This window comes from Bombina bombina, chromosome 4 (assembly GCF_027579735.1).
Source record: "Bombina bombina isolate aBomBom1 chromosome 4, aBomBom1.pri, whole genome shotgun sequence".
In the NCBI taxonomy this organism is placed as follows: Eukaryota; Metazoa; Chordata; class Amphibia; order Anura; family Bombinatoridae; genus Bombina; species Bombina bombina.
Window position 1 is genome coordinate 693094711 of NC_069502.1, and position 17269 is coordinate 693111979.

General features: G+C 33.5%; 1 protein-coding gene across 1 annotated transcript in view; it reads right to left on the reverse strand.

Annotated features, from left to right (window-relative positions):
• The window catches only part of LAMA4 (laminin subunit alpha 4), a 247604-nt gene that overhangs the window by 52885 nt on the left and 177450 nt on the right, over positions 1–17269 (reverse strand). The window contains exons 16-24 of the mRNA XM_053710874.1: positions 13696–13837; positions 11394–11484; positions 10308–10424; positions 8853–9038; positions 6395–6534; positions 6149–6313; positions 5450–5595; positions 2565–2727; positions 1281–1414 (exon numbers count right to left, since the gene is read on the reverse strand). Coding sequence (XP_053566849.1) covers positions 1281–1414; positions 2565–2727; positions 5450–5595; positions 6149–6313; positions 6395–6534; positions 8853–9038; positions 10308–10424; positions 11394–11484; positions 13696–13837 — 1284 coding nt within the window. The remainder of the gene's footprint in view (positions 1–1280; positions 1415–2564; positions 2728–5449; positions 5596–6148; positions 6314–6394; positions 6535–8852; positions 9039–10307; positions 10425–11393; positions 11485–13695; positions 13838–17269) is intronic.

Sequence of the window (17269 nt, forward strand, 5' to 3'; positions counted from 1 at the left end):
TTTCCTGGACACTTATGAGTTACACATGCTGCAGGGTGTGCAGGGAGGAACATGTATTGTGTTTCTGGACAACACTATTCATATTCCTCTCTGCACACCCTGCAACATGTGTAACATATAAGTGTTCTGTATTTTAAGGGACGGGTGGCAACCCTAAGCTCAAGTCACAAGTTGTAAACAACTTAAATACTATCATCAGAATGCTCAATTATAATTAAATGGACATGAAACCCAAAAGTTTTCTTTAATGATTTAAGTAGAGCATACAACTTTAAACAACTTTCCAATTTACGTCTATTATCAAATTTGTTTAAAGGGACAGTCTAGTATAAATTAAACTTTCATTATTCAGATAGGACTTTTAATTTTAATCAATCCAATTTACTTTTATCATCAAATTTGCTTTCTTCTCTTGGTATTCTTAGTTTAAACTAAACCTAGGTAGGCTCATATGCTAATTTCTAAGCCTTTGAGGGCTGCCTCTTATCACAGGCTTTTTAAATCTCTTTTCAACACAAAGAGACAGAAAGTGCACGTGGGCCATATAGATAACACTGTGTTCAGGCACAGGGGGTTATTTAAGATCTAGCACAAAACAATGCTAAATTTAAGACAATAGATAATAAACAGTCACAGTCATGTGATCAGGGGGCTGGAAGAAGGTTGCTAGATACAAGGTATCACAGAGGTAAAAAGTATATTAATATAACTGTGTTGGTTATGCAAAACTGGGGAATGGCTAATAAAGGGATTATCTATCTTTTAAAACAATAACAATTCTATGGTAGACTGTCCCTTTAATTCATTTGTTGAAGGAGCAGCAAGTGTTTTGAGATTTAAAACTGTTTATTATAATATTATGTGAAATTATATGAAATTGTTCATTAGATAAGTTCATAAATTGATATTATTGTTAAAATAAAAAATTTGAATTCAGAAAAAATTGACAGTCACAATCAATACTAAATAGCTGTTATGCTTTACTTTTGGTTTGAAGTATTATTTGCTGTGAAGGTCTGTAAAATCGCTTGGGAAAATGCCCTTATAAAAAGGTCTGTGAAACATGTTTCTTATCATTTTTGCTTGTTATATTGTATAATTAACTGGTCAGTTTTTAGTAATTCAATGAGAAGTAGTTCTATTAATTGTACAAACACCAAAATGAATAATAAAAGCACTATCATGCAATATTTAGTATATACAAATATTTGTATCTGGTGTTGAGTTCGTATTGTCTACTGTACAGTAAAATCACATGTGAGAAGCGAAATTTAGCTTACCTGACACAAGGTGGTGCTGTGGCAGTGTTGATGTTGTAAATATGCCAGAAATTATACAAACTGATCACATCATTATTCAGAGTAGAAAGCTCCAGACAGCCAACAAATCCTGGAAGAGTTAAACTGGTAGGGAGCTAATAAAAACAAAACAGGAAGATTTAAATCACACACAGTTTGCACAATGAGTTTTATTAACTATATAATGAACATGTTAGATACTAATGAGGCATTGCATGGGTGTGATACATAAAGCTAGCTGATGGGTATTCCTTGGTAAGGAAAGATGGCTTCAGTCAGTTCATAAGTAGGTAAAGAATTGCAAATGTATCTCCCAGCCAAGGGAGTAATTATTTGCCAAGTTATTTTGTTGGATTACTTGGGCTAAAGAAGGAATAATTTGTTTGTCTGGTATATTGTTGGCCATACAAAACATTTTTAAAAACCACTGCAGAGCAAAATTTAAAGAAAACTGTGATTTCAAAATAAAAGCCACTGGCTATATTGGTAGACTATAAATAATACAGAAAAGAATGCTGGTTTATATGTGTTAGGGTATTGATTCTTGGTTTACTTACTATAAAATCAGAATTTGGATACTACTGAGTAAAACTAATTTCTCCAAAGTCTTTTTATTTGATGTATTTCTTATCGAGCTCTCAAAATATTAAATAATCTTTTAGGGATAACATATTTTGACTTACTAGAGAATTTTATTAATTATTAATCCAAGCAAAACAATGCCAAAATCCAGCCATTTTCAGTATGACGTGCATTAACCCTTTGTGGTCCTTTGTCGGAAAATATCCGACAAGGGGTTTTAGCGTATGCGCTCAAATGTCGGATATTGAATTTCACAGCTAAATAGCGACATATAGCAGTGACTTGCTATTTAGCTGTGTAATTAAAAAAAAAATTGCCGTGAAAATTAAATCAGACCTGCCGGCCACACAAATGAAACGTTTAAAGGACCGGAAAGGGTTAAGTTAACTATGCCCAATATTTGCATGGTAACTGATAAAAATGGTTTCTATTACATTGGACCACTTTTCTAGTTAATATGAACTGAATAGCATATGTCAGACTCTCTAAAAATCTATGAAGTCTAAAAAGTCTATAGTGAAACCACAGCACTATTTAAAGGGAAAATTTACTCAGGTAAGTGCTGATATGTACTATGTATATATACAGTATGTATATGTGTGTATATATGTGTATATATATATATTTATAAGATGACTTTAATGCCCCTCTATATAATCAAAGAAATTAATAATTTCCCAGTACCTTAAATCCTGCAGGCACACCACCAACGTACAAAACAGTATTGTCTGGGTCCATGTCCAGCAGAGCATCATTCCCAGGTGCTTCACCCTTGTTGATGAACAGTGCCTCATCTGTGGTGCCTTGACTAGGGATTGTTAGAAGCACTTTACCGTGTCGTCCAAGCCTGAAGAAAACATCACAAATAAAGGGACATTCTAACGCAAAAATTAAAAGTTCCAATTTGTTAGAGCATGCAATTTATCCATTACTGACCCTAGTTCGCTATGTAATCTATCTCCATTAAGGGGTTAAACACATAGGTAAAGACCCACTTTGAAGAAGTATGTGTTGCAGCTCCAAAGCAGGAATTTGCTGATGACTGTCAGCAAGGTGCAAATGCTGCTTCTCGTAAACTTGCCTTCAGGGGCATATGTATCAATGGGCGAGCGGACATGATACGAAGTAGCGTATCATCTCCGCTGCACTTCGCTACACATCGATAAATGCCAACAGCATATTCTGTTAGCATTTATCATTGCACCAGTAGTTCTTGTGAACTGCTGGTGCAAAGCCCCCCCCCCCGCAGGGGGTGTCAAACAACCCGATCGTATTTGATTGGGTTGATTTCTGTCCGCCGCCTCAGAGCAGGCAGACAAGTTATGGAGCAGTGGTCTTTAGACCGCTGCTTCATAACTTCTGTTTCCGGCAAGCCTTCAGGATCGCCAGAAACAAGGGGCCTCAAGCTCCATATAGAGCTTGATAAATATGTCCCATAATGTTCACCACATTCCGCACATAAGTCATTTGCAGCGGTAGGCAGTCTCAGTTAAAGTATGGCAAGATACCTCCATAATTTAAAAATAAACATAACATGTGGGACAAAGAATACATTGGGTTCCCCAGCCCTTTGTGATTTGTCATGTCTGGTCTTCAGGAACATGTGAGTCAGACTTCTTAATATTAATTACTCATAAAAGAATTCAGAAATCTAATTGGATGATAGACGTAACGTGTGCTCTACATTTCAGACGTGTATGTTAAAGTTTATTAATGTGATGCTTTAATTAACTTCAGTTCTATACAACAAAGCAAAATACTATTTTAAACACAATGCACATCAACCCAATATCAGTAAACACATTTTGCATGTCAGAGTTTTCCAACTCATAAAGTTCTAAACTCAAATCCATGATTATTTTGAAGAACTCATTGCTGTGCTAAACTTCTTAAAGTTACATATATATATATATAGCAGAATGAGTTGTTTTCTTCCTACTAATGCTTATTTGCTGAACTATATATATATATTTATACATAAAGGTAATAGAAGACAGCACTTGCTGGGCTTAAGGATAAGCAATAGAAGCTTTTATTTACGTAACGTTTCGGGGACAGCTCCCCTTCATCAGACCGGAGCTGTCCCCGAAACGCCACGTAAATAAAAGCTTCTATTGCTTATCCTTAAGCCCAGCGAGTGCTGTCTCCTATTACCTTTATCTCTACCTACATTCAGCACCCTGGCAACTGGAGACCTGTTTGTGCGAGTGCACCAGCCTCTGTGAATATATATATATAATATTCCTCTTGATGTTCATTGGCTGATTGGTACAATCCCTATAACTTTATTGATACTGAAGGACTAGTGTATGCCAACGTAGCAAAATAGCAATGGTTTATTCAGCACAAATACAAGAATTTTCTATTCATAGTCATATTGGCTAAAAGTTATACGGCTTTGCTAGGGATATATTAGTGTATGTTCTTGATTAGTAACACATATTAGGTTGCTTATATCAATCACACTTACAGAACTGGCTTCAGCATAAACACTGAAACAATATGTTTAACGGACATTATGATATACAAAACAGAGAAGAGAATTAGTTAATATTTTTATTATCCTGTTCAGCAACTCTCAAATTGATGCTACTTCAAGCTACTGTTTACTATGCAGTGCTGGCTCTAATGAAACAATTTCAAAATGTAAGATTAACATTTAGTTTGCAGGGCCCTGCAACATTTAGCATGAATCATTACTCCTAGTGTTATACTTGTTATGGGTTTTACTCATGAGTTCCTATTTATTATATAGTAGTACTAATAGGAACGTTTCAAGGGTTACATTATTTATCATTACAATTTTTCAGGCCTATATACCAGCAATAATTTACACAAGACCAAATTTAATTTGTGATATAGTATAGAGAATTAGTTACACAATTTTGCCATCAGCAACTTTCTGGAGTCAAAATGTGCTCACTGTGTGACCTTCTAGAAAAAAAGGTGCCAAAGCAGGGGGTGGAGCAGAAGAATATGGCATGTTTGGTTCATTTTTTTTGTTTTGTTTTTTTTTGGGGGGGGGGATACATAGGCAACTATTACTAAGACACTACATCATGCTCACACAAAAGATGAAACAATGCATTTAACGTTTAGCATCCACTTCAATGTCCTTTTGAATCAATATAAACAATTACTAATGATATCCAGTAAAATATAATATTTAAATTGTTTTGCATATGTGCTTAAGTATACCTAAATATTTTATACATAACTATTCTATTGAGACAAATAATCTATAGTGAGTAAGAAATAACTATTTTTAAATAAAATCTTACGAGTAACTGAAGATTTAAAGTGAATATAAAGAGGAGACAAAAAATAAATAAACTAAAAATAGTCATTCACGTACCTGTATTTTAATTTTGTATTTTTACAAAATATAACTATTATATAAACAAGAGATGCTATGGATTCCCACAAGCAGTGTCAGAATATAAATCATTAAGGTTGAATATTAATTTACTTTGCTGATGACCTTTATCATTAACACAAGGACATACGTGATAAGTGTCATTATTGCATGTGGGCAATCCTACACATTTTACATGGCAAACCAATATTACCTTTCAATTTTGACGAGACTAAAATATGCTGGCCAGGTGTTGACGGACTTGGTGTGCAAGGGAATCTCGACATCTCCACTTCCCAGATTATATACATAGACTAGATTGTTGTTTTTAATTGCAAGTCCCATGTAGTCTGATTTAGCCTGGGCAGAAAGAATATTAAATGCATAAATCAATATATACTAGCTGTATGTACTGGTTGGTTATATGCATGCACATATTCATATCATTTCTTTTACTTCTTCCTCGCATTATACTTGTTTTCCAAACATACTAAATATTTCTCTCACACTCCTAAACTTTGTTTGCTTCCCTCATAGCACTGAAGGCTTACATGGCAAAATCTTAGATAATTATTGTGTAATGAAAGGCATTAATTAGTTATGCCTCTGATTGCAAAATGTAAATTAAAAGAGCTACGTTGGTGCTAAATTTGAAAGTCCAGCAGTGTTTATCAGTGGCTTTCGAGCGATCAAGATGACTATTCTGTTCTTAATTTTCTGTCAGCCTCTTAGATCAGAATAACTGGCCATATTTGTAAATAACATTCTACCTTAGCAAGACCTTGTACTTGTAAGACCATGGGCAATTTTAAATTTGGACTATGTTAAGTCTTTTTTTAGTGCATTTTCTCTCAGTTTGCCTAGGCGTGAATTGACTTTATTATATAAATAATTATTCAGCTAAGGCACTCACATTTTTATTTCCAAGATACATGATAAATCTATCTCCTGGCTTCTTCAGATATTCAGTTGGGTTTATGTACAAACTCATGGAGGAATAAGCCTTCAGATCAGCTACATTTGTTTTTAGGTTTACATTCACGGATGAGTCACCTCCAAACTTCATTGACACTTGTACCTGTAAATATTAATATAAAAATTAGACACATAGCATACTACTACTATTTATTGTATTATACGGTTTCATTGGGAATCTCACCTTGCTGGCCACACTCCTTGTTTGAGCAATAAGCTCACGGATACGCTGAATACTTGATGAAATATTATTTGAAGGCCATTTGTGATCCACTGCGTGTAATTTACTCAGAAGCAAAGGTACAACTTCAGTCAGATTTTTCACTACAAAAAAAAGGATTATTGGAAATAATTAAATTGAATTATTGGTTAAAAATACATATTGGCCCTGGAGAAAACATATAGCGCTTTAAGATTAAGTGCTAGATTACAAATTAAGTGTAAAATATTGCTTCCGCAAAACAATATTTGTGCTGAATTTAGTAATACCAGGGCACGCAAGTGTTGCACGGAAGCATAGCGCTCACAAGAGCGTGCTTCCATAGGCTCCAATGGGAGCTTCAGTCTCATGCCGTCAGACACGGCATATATTTCTATATATATTTGTTAATGTTAATGTAAAATAGATATCTATACCTATAGGAATACATGTATAGTGCAAAGGCGCTTGAGAGGTAACACGATTACTTTATATAAATATATTCAAGGCCCATATAAAGAGATGGCAGAAGTTCTATTTATTCCAAGAAAATTGTTTGTGACAAGAGGTCACAATTTAAGGCTGGAGGAAAGGAGATTTAATCTCCTGCAACGAAAAGTTTTCACTGTGAGAGCAATAAAATTGTGTAACTAATTACACACAAAGGTACACGCCCGCTCCCCAATGTACACACAACGCTTACATCTAGCAAAGTTTACGTTCAAGCTGGAGTGCTAAATACTGCTCCTCTTGTAATCTAGCCCTTAGTCAGTACAGCCTGAGCATAGAAGTATTCAAATACAATCGCTTACAGTTTTAAATATAATGTTGATATGTCAGATAATAATTTTATATAGTACATTTTCCTAATTACTCTCTTAAAAATGATGAATCTATACACATACAATACTAACAAAGCCACATGCACCTTGTGCACATTTACACACAAGACAACACATACTATAGACACATGCTTTAACGTATAAAATGCCTCTAATGCATTCAAGCACATCTACCCACAGACATGGTGACATATGCACAGATAAAGACTTGTACCCCTCATATCTAATCACGGTTTCCACTTTTATCTTTACACCAATCAGTAAAATAGGCCCACACAAAAGCTGCTGCCAAATGAAAATCAGTTGCTCTAGTGAAATGTCTTTGTACTAAAGCTATTCAACTATAGGGATGGGCGAATGTGTTTATATCCGAATTCGAATTCTAAAACGAATGTTATTGTAGAAATTCGATTTACATAATAGAATGTTGATAAGAACGAATATTCTTAAAAATTCGATTTTCGAATGTTATTTACAGTTTTCGAATGTCACATTCGAATTCGAATGTCACATTCGAATTCGAATGTCACATTCAAATTCGAATGTTACATTCGAATATCACATTCGAATTAGAATATTACATTTATAAAACACAATTGTAGACTAGAAACACTATTTTGAATGTCACATTCGAATCGAATATCACATTCAAATCGAATGTCACATTCAAATTCGAATATTACGTTTATAAAACACAGTATTAGACTAGAAATACTATTTCGAATTCGAATGTCACATTCAAATCGAATATCACATTTGAATTGAATATCGCATTTAAAACACAGTATTAGACTAGAAATACTATTTCAAATTCGAATGTGACATTAGAATTCGAATATGTAGCATTCAAATTCGAATATTACATTTATTAAACACAGTTGTAGACTAGAAATACTATTTCAAATTTGAATGTCACATTCAAATGTCAAATTCGAATTTGAATATTACATTTCGAAATTGAATGAATACATAGCTTAACATTCTATTATTCAAACAAATATTTTCGAATTTTATTGAAAAATTCAAAAACGAAAATTCGAAAATAGAATGTTAGAATGTTATATAAACATTTGAAATTCGATTCAAATGAACGAATGTATCAAAATTCGTTTTAAATTTCGAATTTTTAGAAACATTCGCCCATCCCTATTCAACTATTATTTCAGCTACTATTAAATGAGAGCATATATCCGTTTCTGATATATTAATTAGATATATTTAACCTTTCTATGTCCTGCCACATTTTCTGTAGTTGGTCATATAACCCCAACGAAAAGTTAATGAAGTTGTATATTCTATCTGCTATGATAAGCTTATGGTGGTGGTGAATTATTATTGCATAGTTTAACTACTACTTATTAAGGAATAGATAGATCAACTAGTCAACATACCTTTACTGTATGGTCAGGTTCTATTTAAATATTACATCATGCCTCTTGCTAACTATGGGCCCAGTTATCAATTGGAAGGCAGACAATGCTCCCAGCTAGGGATCCTGTCCATGTACGCTCATATACACACACAAAACTTATGATGTTTCTTATCTATGCTCACCTAATTTTTGTATAAAGACATCTGCACTTTTTTTCCTTGGTACTAACCTGCTTCACCAGCAGAGTTGACAACGTTATTGTAAGCAGAAGCGTCATACTCGTTATTATTTAGGTTCATTGTCCAAAGATTTGCATTCTTTGACATTGGCTCTGTCACTTTGTTTAGCATGGCAGTGATGTTTAGAGCTTCTTCTGCAATAAGTTTGGAATTTTCTATTCGCTTTCTTGTATGTTCTGTTAATAATATAAAAGGTAGATATTAGTTTACAGTTTTAAAATATTGTCTTGGCAAATGACACATAAGGAAAATAATATATGACATCACATGTGATGTAATTCAGTACAACTGAGCAGATGGACTATGTTATAATACTTTTAATTTGGGAGTTAAGAAAGAAGAATAAATGGTGTTGTATACACTGGAAATTATTATTATCTTGAACTTGTGTCATGCATAGAGCTAGATAACTCATCTTACAAAGTAGGCAGCTGTCCAAGGACAGCTAGACAACAGGCAGAGCATGCTCCCAGTGCTTAAAGGGACCCTAAGGTCTCATCTTTTTAATTGTATGAATGTTTTACATCAGCAGTTAAATCCTTAATTAGAAAATACCCATATCCAAAATGAATGTATTTGAAAATGTATTTTTTTAAAAAAGCAAGCAAAATAAATAATGAATACATAATGCAAATTTATTTTACTACACATAATTAATATTTAATCTAGATCTAGATTGTAGATTGTAAGTTCCCACGGGAACAGGGGCCCTCAATTCCCCCTGTATTTGTCTGTAAAATGTTGTGTCTTATCGTATTGTTTCTCCACTGTGCTGTTATCCTTGTACCCATGGGCAGCGCTGCGGAATCTGTTGGCGCTTTATAAATAAAGAATAATAATAATAATAATAACAATAATATTACATTTGCAAAGTGTTTCATGTCCCATTAAAATTATTTCTACTGCAGAATGTGGTTTTTATAGGTTATGTGACTTTGTCAGATTTACTTAGATTAGGGAATACAGACTCTAATGAACTCTTAGTAATGTGTCAGCATGACCTTTCTTTAAATGGGGATTTAAAAGCATAATACCCTTTAAACAATGCAGAAATAAGTATCTCACTTAGAAAGTGCCACAAATCCATATGTAAACCTATAAGCATCACTATTCCTAATGTGTATAGTCAAGGATAATATGGTCCCAAAAGCAATTAATCCTTGTGTTACTGTTCAAATTATGCTCCTAGTTATCCTCCTTACATTAATCAAACACCTTGTATTATACATTAGCATTTGCCAAAAAATATATTGCACTGATTATTTAATTTTGAAATAATGTGTTCAGCCTTAAATCTATTTTAATAGTATTGAAAGAGCTTGACAATATTTTAATTACTGTAAAATTTACAAACTGGATTGAGCACATATCTTAATCGTATAAAATAAAAAATAAATGATATACATAATATATCAATACATAAATTATATTTTTAAATTACTTACCATCTTCAGAAATTTCAAGTTGATTAACGGCATCTGCCAATTTTTCCTTTAGAGCTTTTTTTCTAAAAATAGCAGCATCAACGCGTTGCTTGGTGTCTACTAAGCCCAAGTCATTACCTTTAACCAAAATGAAACGGAATAATAAGTGTTTATTTTTATTTTGTCAAAAATCTGTGAAGCCGAAACTTTTTGAATTGTGTAAGTGATAATATTTCATCAAATATCTTTTTAAGTCATGGGAATATTTTTTGTGGCGCTTTGTAGATCATTTGCAATATTAGCTAAAATATTAACCTTATAGCAGGGATTGGGAACCTTGGTGCTCCTGATGTTTCAGAACTACATTACCCATAATGCTTAGGCACTCTGAAGTCCAGTTGAGCATTATGGAAAATGTAGTTCTAAAACATCTGGAGGTCCAAGTTTCCCAAACCCTGCTTTAAAGGGTCATGATTATATGCTCTAATTTGTTAGAGTGTGTGATTATAGCACTACTGACCCTGCAAGTCGACATGTTTAACCCCCGCTATGGGGTTAAAAACAAAGTTAAATTACTGCCCAGGAGCTGCAGAGACTCTGGTCTGGAGCAGACATAGCCAGTGATTCTCAGGTTTGTGTGACTGGTGCTGCTAATTGGCTTACCAGCTGTTTCTACTTGGGACCAATGGTTTTCTGCAGCTCACAAACTGTACCCTTTGCAGGGGGTTAAACACATAGTTTTACAGGATGTGCAGTGCTAAAATCACATGTGCTAACAAATTAGAGCATGTCATTTTTTGCACTACAATGTACCTTTAATTAATATTTACTGAATGTAAACAGTTAAATAATACAATACAAGGCTAAAAAGGGAATGGGGCTTAAAGGGAACAAGATAGTGGACATAGTAATATAGCCAAAATGGTTCTTATTTAACTTCAATGCTCATAATTTTATGTAAAAACGATATTGTAAAACGTAGAAATAATGGTAGAAGTCCATGTTAGAATTATGTTCTTTATAGAATATTGTATAACATGCTATAAAACATATATTTATCCCCTATGAAAAATTGTTAATCTGTATCAAACCAGAAACAATACTCACTCATATCTGCAGACAGTTCCTTAGCTTGGGTAAACAGGTTCATACTTTTATTTTTGTGATAATTTATCTGATCATCCATCCCATCTACAGCCTTGACACATATTTAAGAAAAAAATAAGAATATATCAAATTATTAAGTAAACTAGAGGAATCTATAAAACATAAATAATTTATGTTTTATATCTGTGCAATAATGGATACAAAAAAGTAAACTCAATTTCAATTTGATAACCAAAATAAGCTATACACAATAATGAGTTAAAATTGTTTCAGTTTAGAAAATGCTGATTCTGCTAAACACTTAGGGCTCTATTTAATATCAGACAGGCGGATGAGGTTTGCTGTCATAAACCTTGCCTGCCCAGCCTTGTAGTGAATAGGCAGCAATACACTACCTGCATTTAACATTACACAAGCCACTGCTTCTGCAATGCTGCCCCCTGCTAGTGTGAGGCCAATCACGCGCAATAGGTGGCTGTCAATCATCTTGATTGGTCTTAAGATTTACATTTCAGACTCGCTCATGCTACTATCTCAGTTTGGTAAATAGAGACCATAGTTGGAAAATATACATTAAAACACAAGTGAAAAAGAAATGGCTCTGTGAATACTTCAACTCAACCCCTTAACGGCCATGATGTACCCTGTATGTCGCTGGTCGTTAAGGGTTTTTCAGGCTATAATAATGCAGGTCTCGCCGGCGGCGGCAAGACTACACTATTATGGCCTCCCTCCAGCAGACCTCCCATAATAGCACGGTCTTGCCACTGGTGGCGAGACCGTGCTCTGAAAAAAATCAAGCCCCATAGAAAGGCAAGAAGGGGTTAAGCTGACCTATTGTTAATATGTGGACTTCTTTAAAAAAATAAACTGACTTTTTACTGACTTTAATCAGTAAAGCATTGTTTTAAAATGACTTAAAACAGTACAATGTTGTTTATAAAAACGTTTTAACAGACTGGGTTTAATGACAATCCGTTAGAAAAAAGCATCTTATGGTTTATCTACAAAAATCTCCATACACTTTAATGATAATTTTAGTTCAAAATCATTAGATACGTTTTTCTAAAGGATTGTTATTGACCCCTTATGCACTTTAAAATAGTCATAGGTAGAATATTTGCAGAGGAAGTGTGTTTATCATTTATAAGTTTAATTATATGTAAAACTATAGTCAGTATAAATGCATTTAAGTATATGATACAAAATTAAGAGAATTTTAATAAATGGTATTTCCCAAATGAATGATTGGAAGCTCTTCCTGCTGACTATTTTACATCTAAAACCTGTAATAATTAAACTTACTGCAAAGCTCTTTTTCAGAAATTTTTGAAATGCTCTAGAAAAAAGCGCTAAAACCACTGAAAAGTGTTGAGCTTTTGTTTTAAAATTGTTTTTAATAAATTTGTTTATAAGTTATCTATATTTTGGTATATTTGTGTGCTGCATGCTTAAAAAATCAATGAATAAAACACTGAATCGTGCTAAGTGTTATATGAGTACTTTCCACTTATTATTTTAATTCTTTCGTAGGAATATGGACAACTAGCCAAAGAAGAAGAGACGGCAGTGTGACACCATATCAAGACAATAGATGTTTACGGCCTAACTATAACATATAGGTATGCAACTTAACATCCCTGACTGTAATTCTAATGTCAAGTTATTTATGACAAGTTATGTATGTATTGGTAGCTGAGTTTCTATACTCCTAACAGCAAGTTGGCTATATTTTATTTAGTTTTGAGCTGACTTGTGATACGCAAGTTATTTTTTAAAGGATACATTTACAAACAAATTTAATTAAGTTATAGCTGACTTGGAGATTTTTTCACTAAATTTAACCTACCTAATTGGTAGCTTGACACAGTTGCACTACTGTGACTAGACCTCAATATGTCTGTTAGTTGTGGTGGAGATAGCAGAGAAATAGATTATAACATGTATACAACTCTGTAAATTCCTTTGGTTTTTCTCTGCTCTGAGCTTCTGTCTTTAAGTTCATACATTTTCTATTAAGCTAGACGTTTGTGTAATCATATCAAGTAGGATAGTATCAATCATTAGAAACATCAGTTGCTAAGTCTTTGACATTCTATGTCATTTAATATATGAAAAAGATCAAAGCAACAAGATAATCGGATGTAATGAGCTTGTGGTATTTACAAGTAGATTGGGAACTAGTAAATTATAGACACAGAAAACTGAGAGCTGAGCTATATATCTATGGGCTACATCATTACAAATAGCAGATAGGGGTATCAATCAAAGAAAACCTTTCAATAGCACATCTTAAACTTACATCATTGACACGTTCAGCAATATTCAGGGCCACTGCAGCTGTCTCATTAGCTTCATCAATTACATTTACAATTTTCTCATAGACATTGGAGGCCTCGATAGCTTTTTGAACCAATCCATTTGTATCAACATCCTTTAAGTCACTGTCAGTTTAAACAAATACAAAGTGAAAACATAAATGTGAGGGAACCCAAAAAAGTAATTGAAGCATCGAACAGAATGATTTTCTTAATCTCACAAAGTTTAGAAGAAAGTCATACACAAAAAAGCAGGGCCTAGGAATAGCCTATTTAAGATCATGATTAAAGTAACTGTATACTCCAATGTTCATATAACTGCATGTAATAGGCACGGCTATAAAGAAGAATATGCACAGATATTGATCTAAACATTCAGTATAAAACCTTTTAAAAACTGTTGATTAGGTTAGGCTGGGACACCCACTGAAAGGGGCTGGGAAAGCAGAAAGAGCAGCCCCCCCCCCCCCCTGCATATGAAAAGACCCATTACACAAACAGGAACAATGAGGAATGTGTAGACCTGGGACTACATCTGATAATTTGGGGCTTGGTTAGGAGTCTGAAAATCAGCAAAATGTTATTAAAAAATAAGCTAAACTACACATTGTTACGAAAACACTACCAGATGGGCTATATAAATGGATCATCTACAAAACATTTATGCAAAGAAAAGTCTAGTGTACAATGTCCCTTTAAATAGGTTTAAGTAGTATATTATTTGGGATGCAACAGAATAAGCAATTAAGTAACTTAAAGTCCCTTTAAGACCAAACTAAATTAATTAAGGTAAAACTCAGATTAATAATATGAACAATGGATGCAGAAACATTTTACAATACTGAGAACGTGTTAGCCTTTTGGATTACATTATTGAGACAGTACTATATGGTAGCTTCATGGTAAACCCAGAACTATGAAGAACTCTAGCTACTGTTAAGGAACAGTGGTATACCGTTTTTCTAAGATAAATATAAGATATCTTACTATCTTAAAGGCACATGAAACCCAACATTTTTCTTTCATCATTCAAATAGAGAAAACAACTTCATTTTTATGCTCTCATATTATTCTTTGTTGAAGAGATATCTAGATAGGTAGTTTGCACATGTCTGCAGCACTACATAACAGGAAATAGTGCTGCCATCTAGTGCTCTTGCTAATGTATAACATTTTTTTTAAAATACTTGCCATATAGTGCTGCAGCCACGTGCATACTCTTCCTTTTCAACAAACGATAACAATAAAACAAAGAACATAAATAAAACAAAGAACAAAGAAGTAAAATAGAAGGTTGTTTTAAATTGTATGTTCTATCTGAATCATGAAAGAAAATTTTGGGTTTTATGTCCCTTTAATATGTACAGACAAGCACATTATTTAAAGGTTCTTATGCTAATTTGAAAAACTAATCTTAAAGGTATAGTAAAGTCCAAATTAAATTTTCATAATTCAGATAGGACATGTAATTTTAAACAACTTTCTAGTTTACTTTTATCCTCAAATTTGCTTTGTTCTCTTGTTATTCTTAGTTGAAAGCTAAACATAGGTAGGCTCATATGCTAATTTCTAAGCCCTTAAAGGCCACCTCTGCATTTGACAGTTTTTCACCACTAGAGGGTGTTAGTTCATGTGTTTCATATAAATAACACTGTGCTCATGCACGTGAAGTTATTTAAGAGTCAGCACTAATTGCCTGAAATGCAAGTCTGTCAAAAGATCTGAGATAAGGAGGCAGTCAGCAGAAGCTTAGATACAAGGTAATTACAGAGGTAAAAAGTATATTTCTATAACAGTGTTGGTTATGGAAAACTGGGGAATGGTAAATAAATGGATTATCTATCTTTTTAAACAATAACATTTTTTGGTGTTTACTATCCCTTTAATATGTTTGTTTTCAATGGAATGTGAAAGCAGGGGAATTCCTGGTTTCAGCATGTGGTTAATTCAAATTTAAAAAAGTTGTCTGCTTCCTCCAAAATGCTGCATGAAGACACCATTGGAAGATCACTGTCCTGTTTTGTTCAGGAGTTCTTTACAGAAAAATATTTTTTGATTTGATATATTTTTTGGAAGTGAAGTGCAGTCTCAATTTCAAATTTTTTATTGAAACATTTTTTTAAATTTTTTTTAAAATTTTACATTTGACTTATAACTTTGTGATGAAAATGCCTGTAAAACTGTGAGATTTGAATACAACATATTTAGTTATGTGAAGACAACTTTTTAGTATACAAACAACAAACATTCAGGGTTTTCTAACTCTCAGAATCAGAAGTCCACAATTCTGGCTTTACAAGCCTAACCCATCCACATATCTGTCCCTAATTGGCGTCACCAGAGATTACCATATAAGGAACTGCAAAACAATGGGTATTTTGTTAGTGGCTGTGTCTATTTCAGTAACATATCCTAATTTGCTTCTCCAAATAACGCAAGCTGGGGCGTGGTTATTGTCCCTTTAATTCTAGTGTTTACATTTTAATTTTTAAAGGGGATTAGGAGTATTTACATTTTGAGCATAGATAAACTAATATTTGAGTTACTTGAGCCGTGCAAGTATTTGTAGATTTAGGATATGACTTGTATAGGATGCATGGCATATAATGGAGCCTGTTGCTGTATTACAACATTAAATATTTTCCATGCCACACATTTATCATCATATTCATTAAACTGGGACATTTATTTTATTTCTCTTTGGCCTTTTTTAAGCATATGAACCAGGGCTCTACTAATCTAGACCTATAGAGCTGACATACAAAGACAGTCCCAATACTAATCCTTGAAAAGAGGTAAATGAATCATTTTAAGTCAGTTGGCTGAAGTTACATTTAAAGAAAATTAGTTTTTACCTCCCTGATACAGTATTAACATTTTAAGAATAAAGTAACATTTTAATTGATCTATGGGGACTCATTTGCTAATCCGATACTAATTTGACACTGTTAAACCAGAATAAAAGAAGAATTTTTAAAAAAATAAAATACCCTAACAAAATCGAGCATCTTATTTCTTAAAGTGAATGTAAATTTTGATGCTAAAGTGCCCGGTTTTTAAAACTTCGATTAAAAACAGGGGCACTTTAATTCATCAAAATTTTCATTTCACTCCTGTTGTGAAATAAAACTTACCTTTTAATCTTCACAGCAGCTCCAGCTTCCTCCACCCATTTCAAAGCCTCTTCCTGGGTCTAAAATGAGGCATCCGGCTTCCTCCAATCACAGCAGTGAATCAGAGACTGAATCCCCCAGGGGGCAAGTTGTGATTGGAGGATGACCTATCAATCATTTCTGACATCAGGAATGGCTTGTGAGACCAAAGGAAGCTGGAGCTGCTGTGAAGTTTAAAAGGTAAGTTTTTTGTCACAACAGGAGTGAAATGTAAATTTTTATGAATTAAAGTGCCCCTGTTTTTAATCAAATTTTTAAAAACCGGGCACTTTAGCATCAAAATTTACATTCACTTTAAGGATAACCCTTTTAAATACTTGTAATAAACTACTTTGTGGATAAAAATTAAAGGGACACTAAACTGCTGAGTACAGCTACAGTAGCA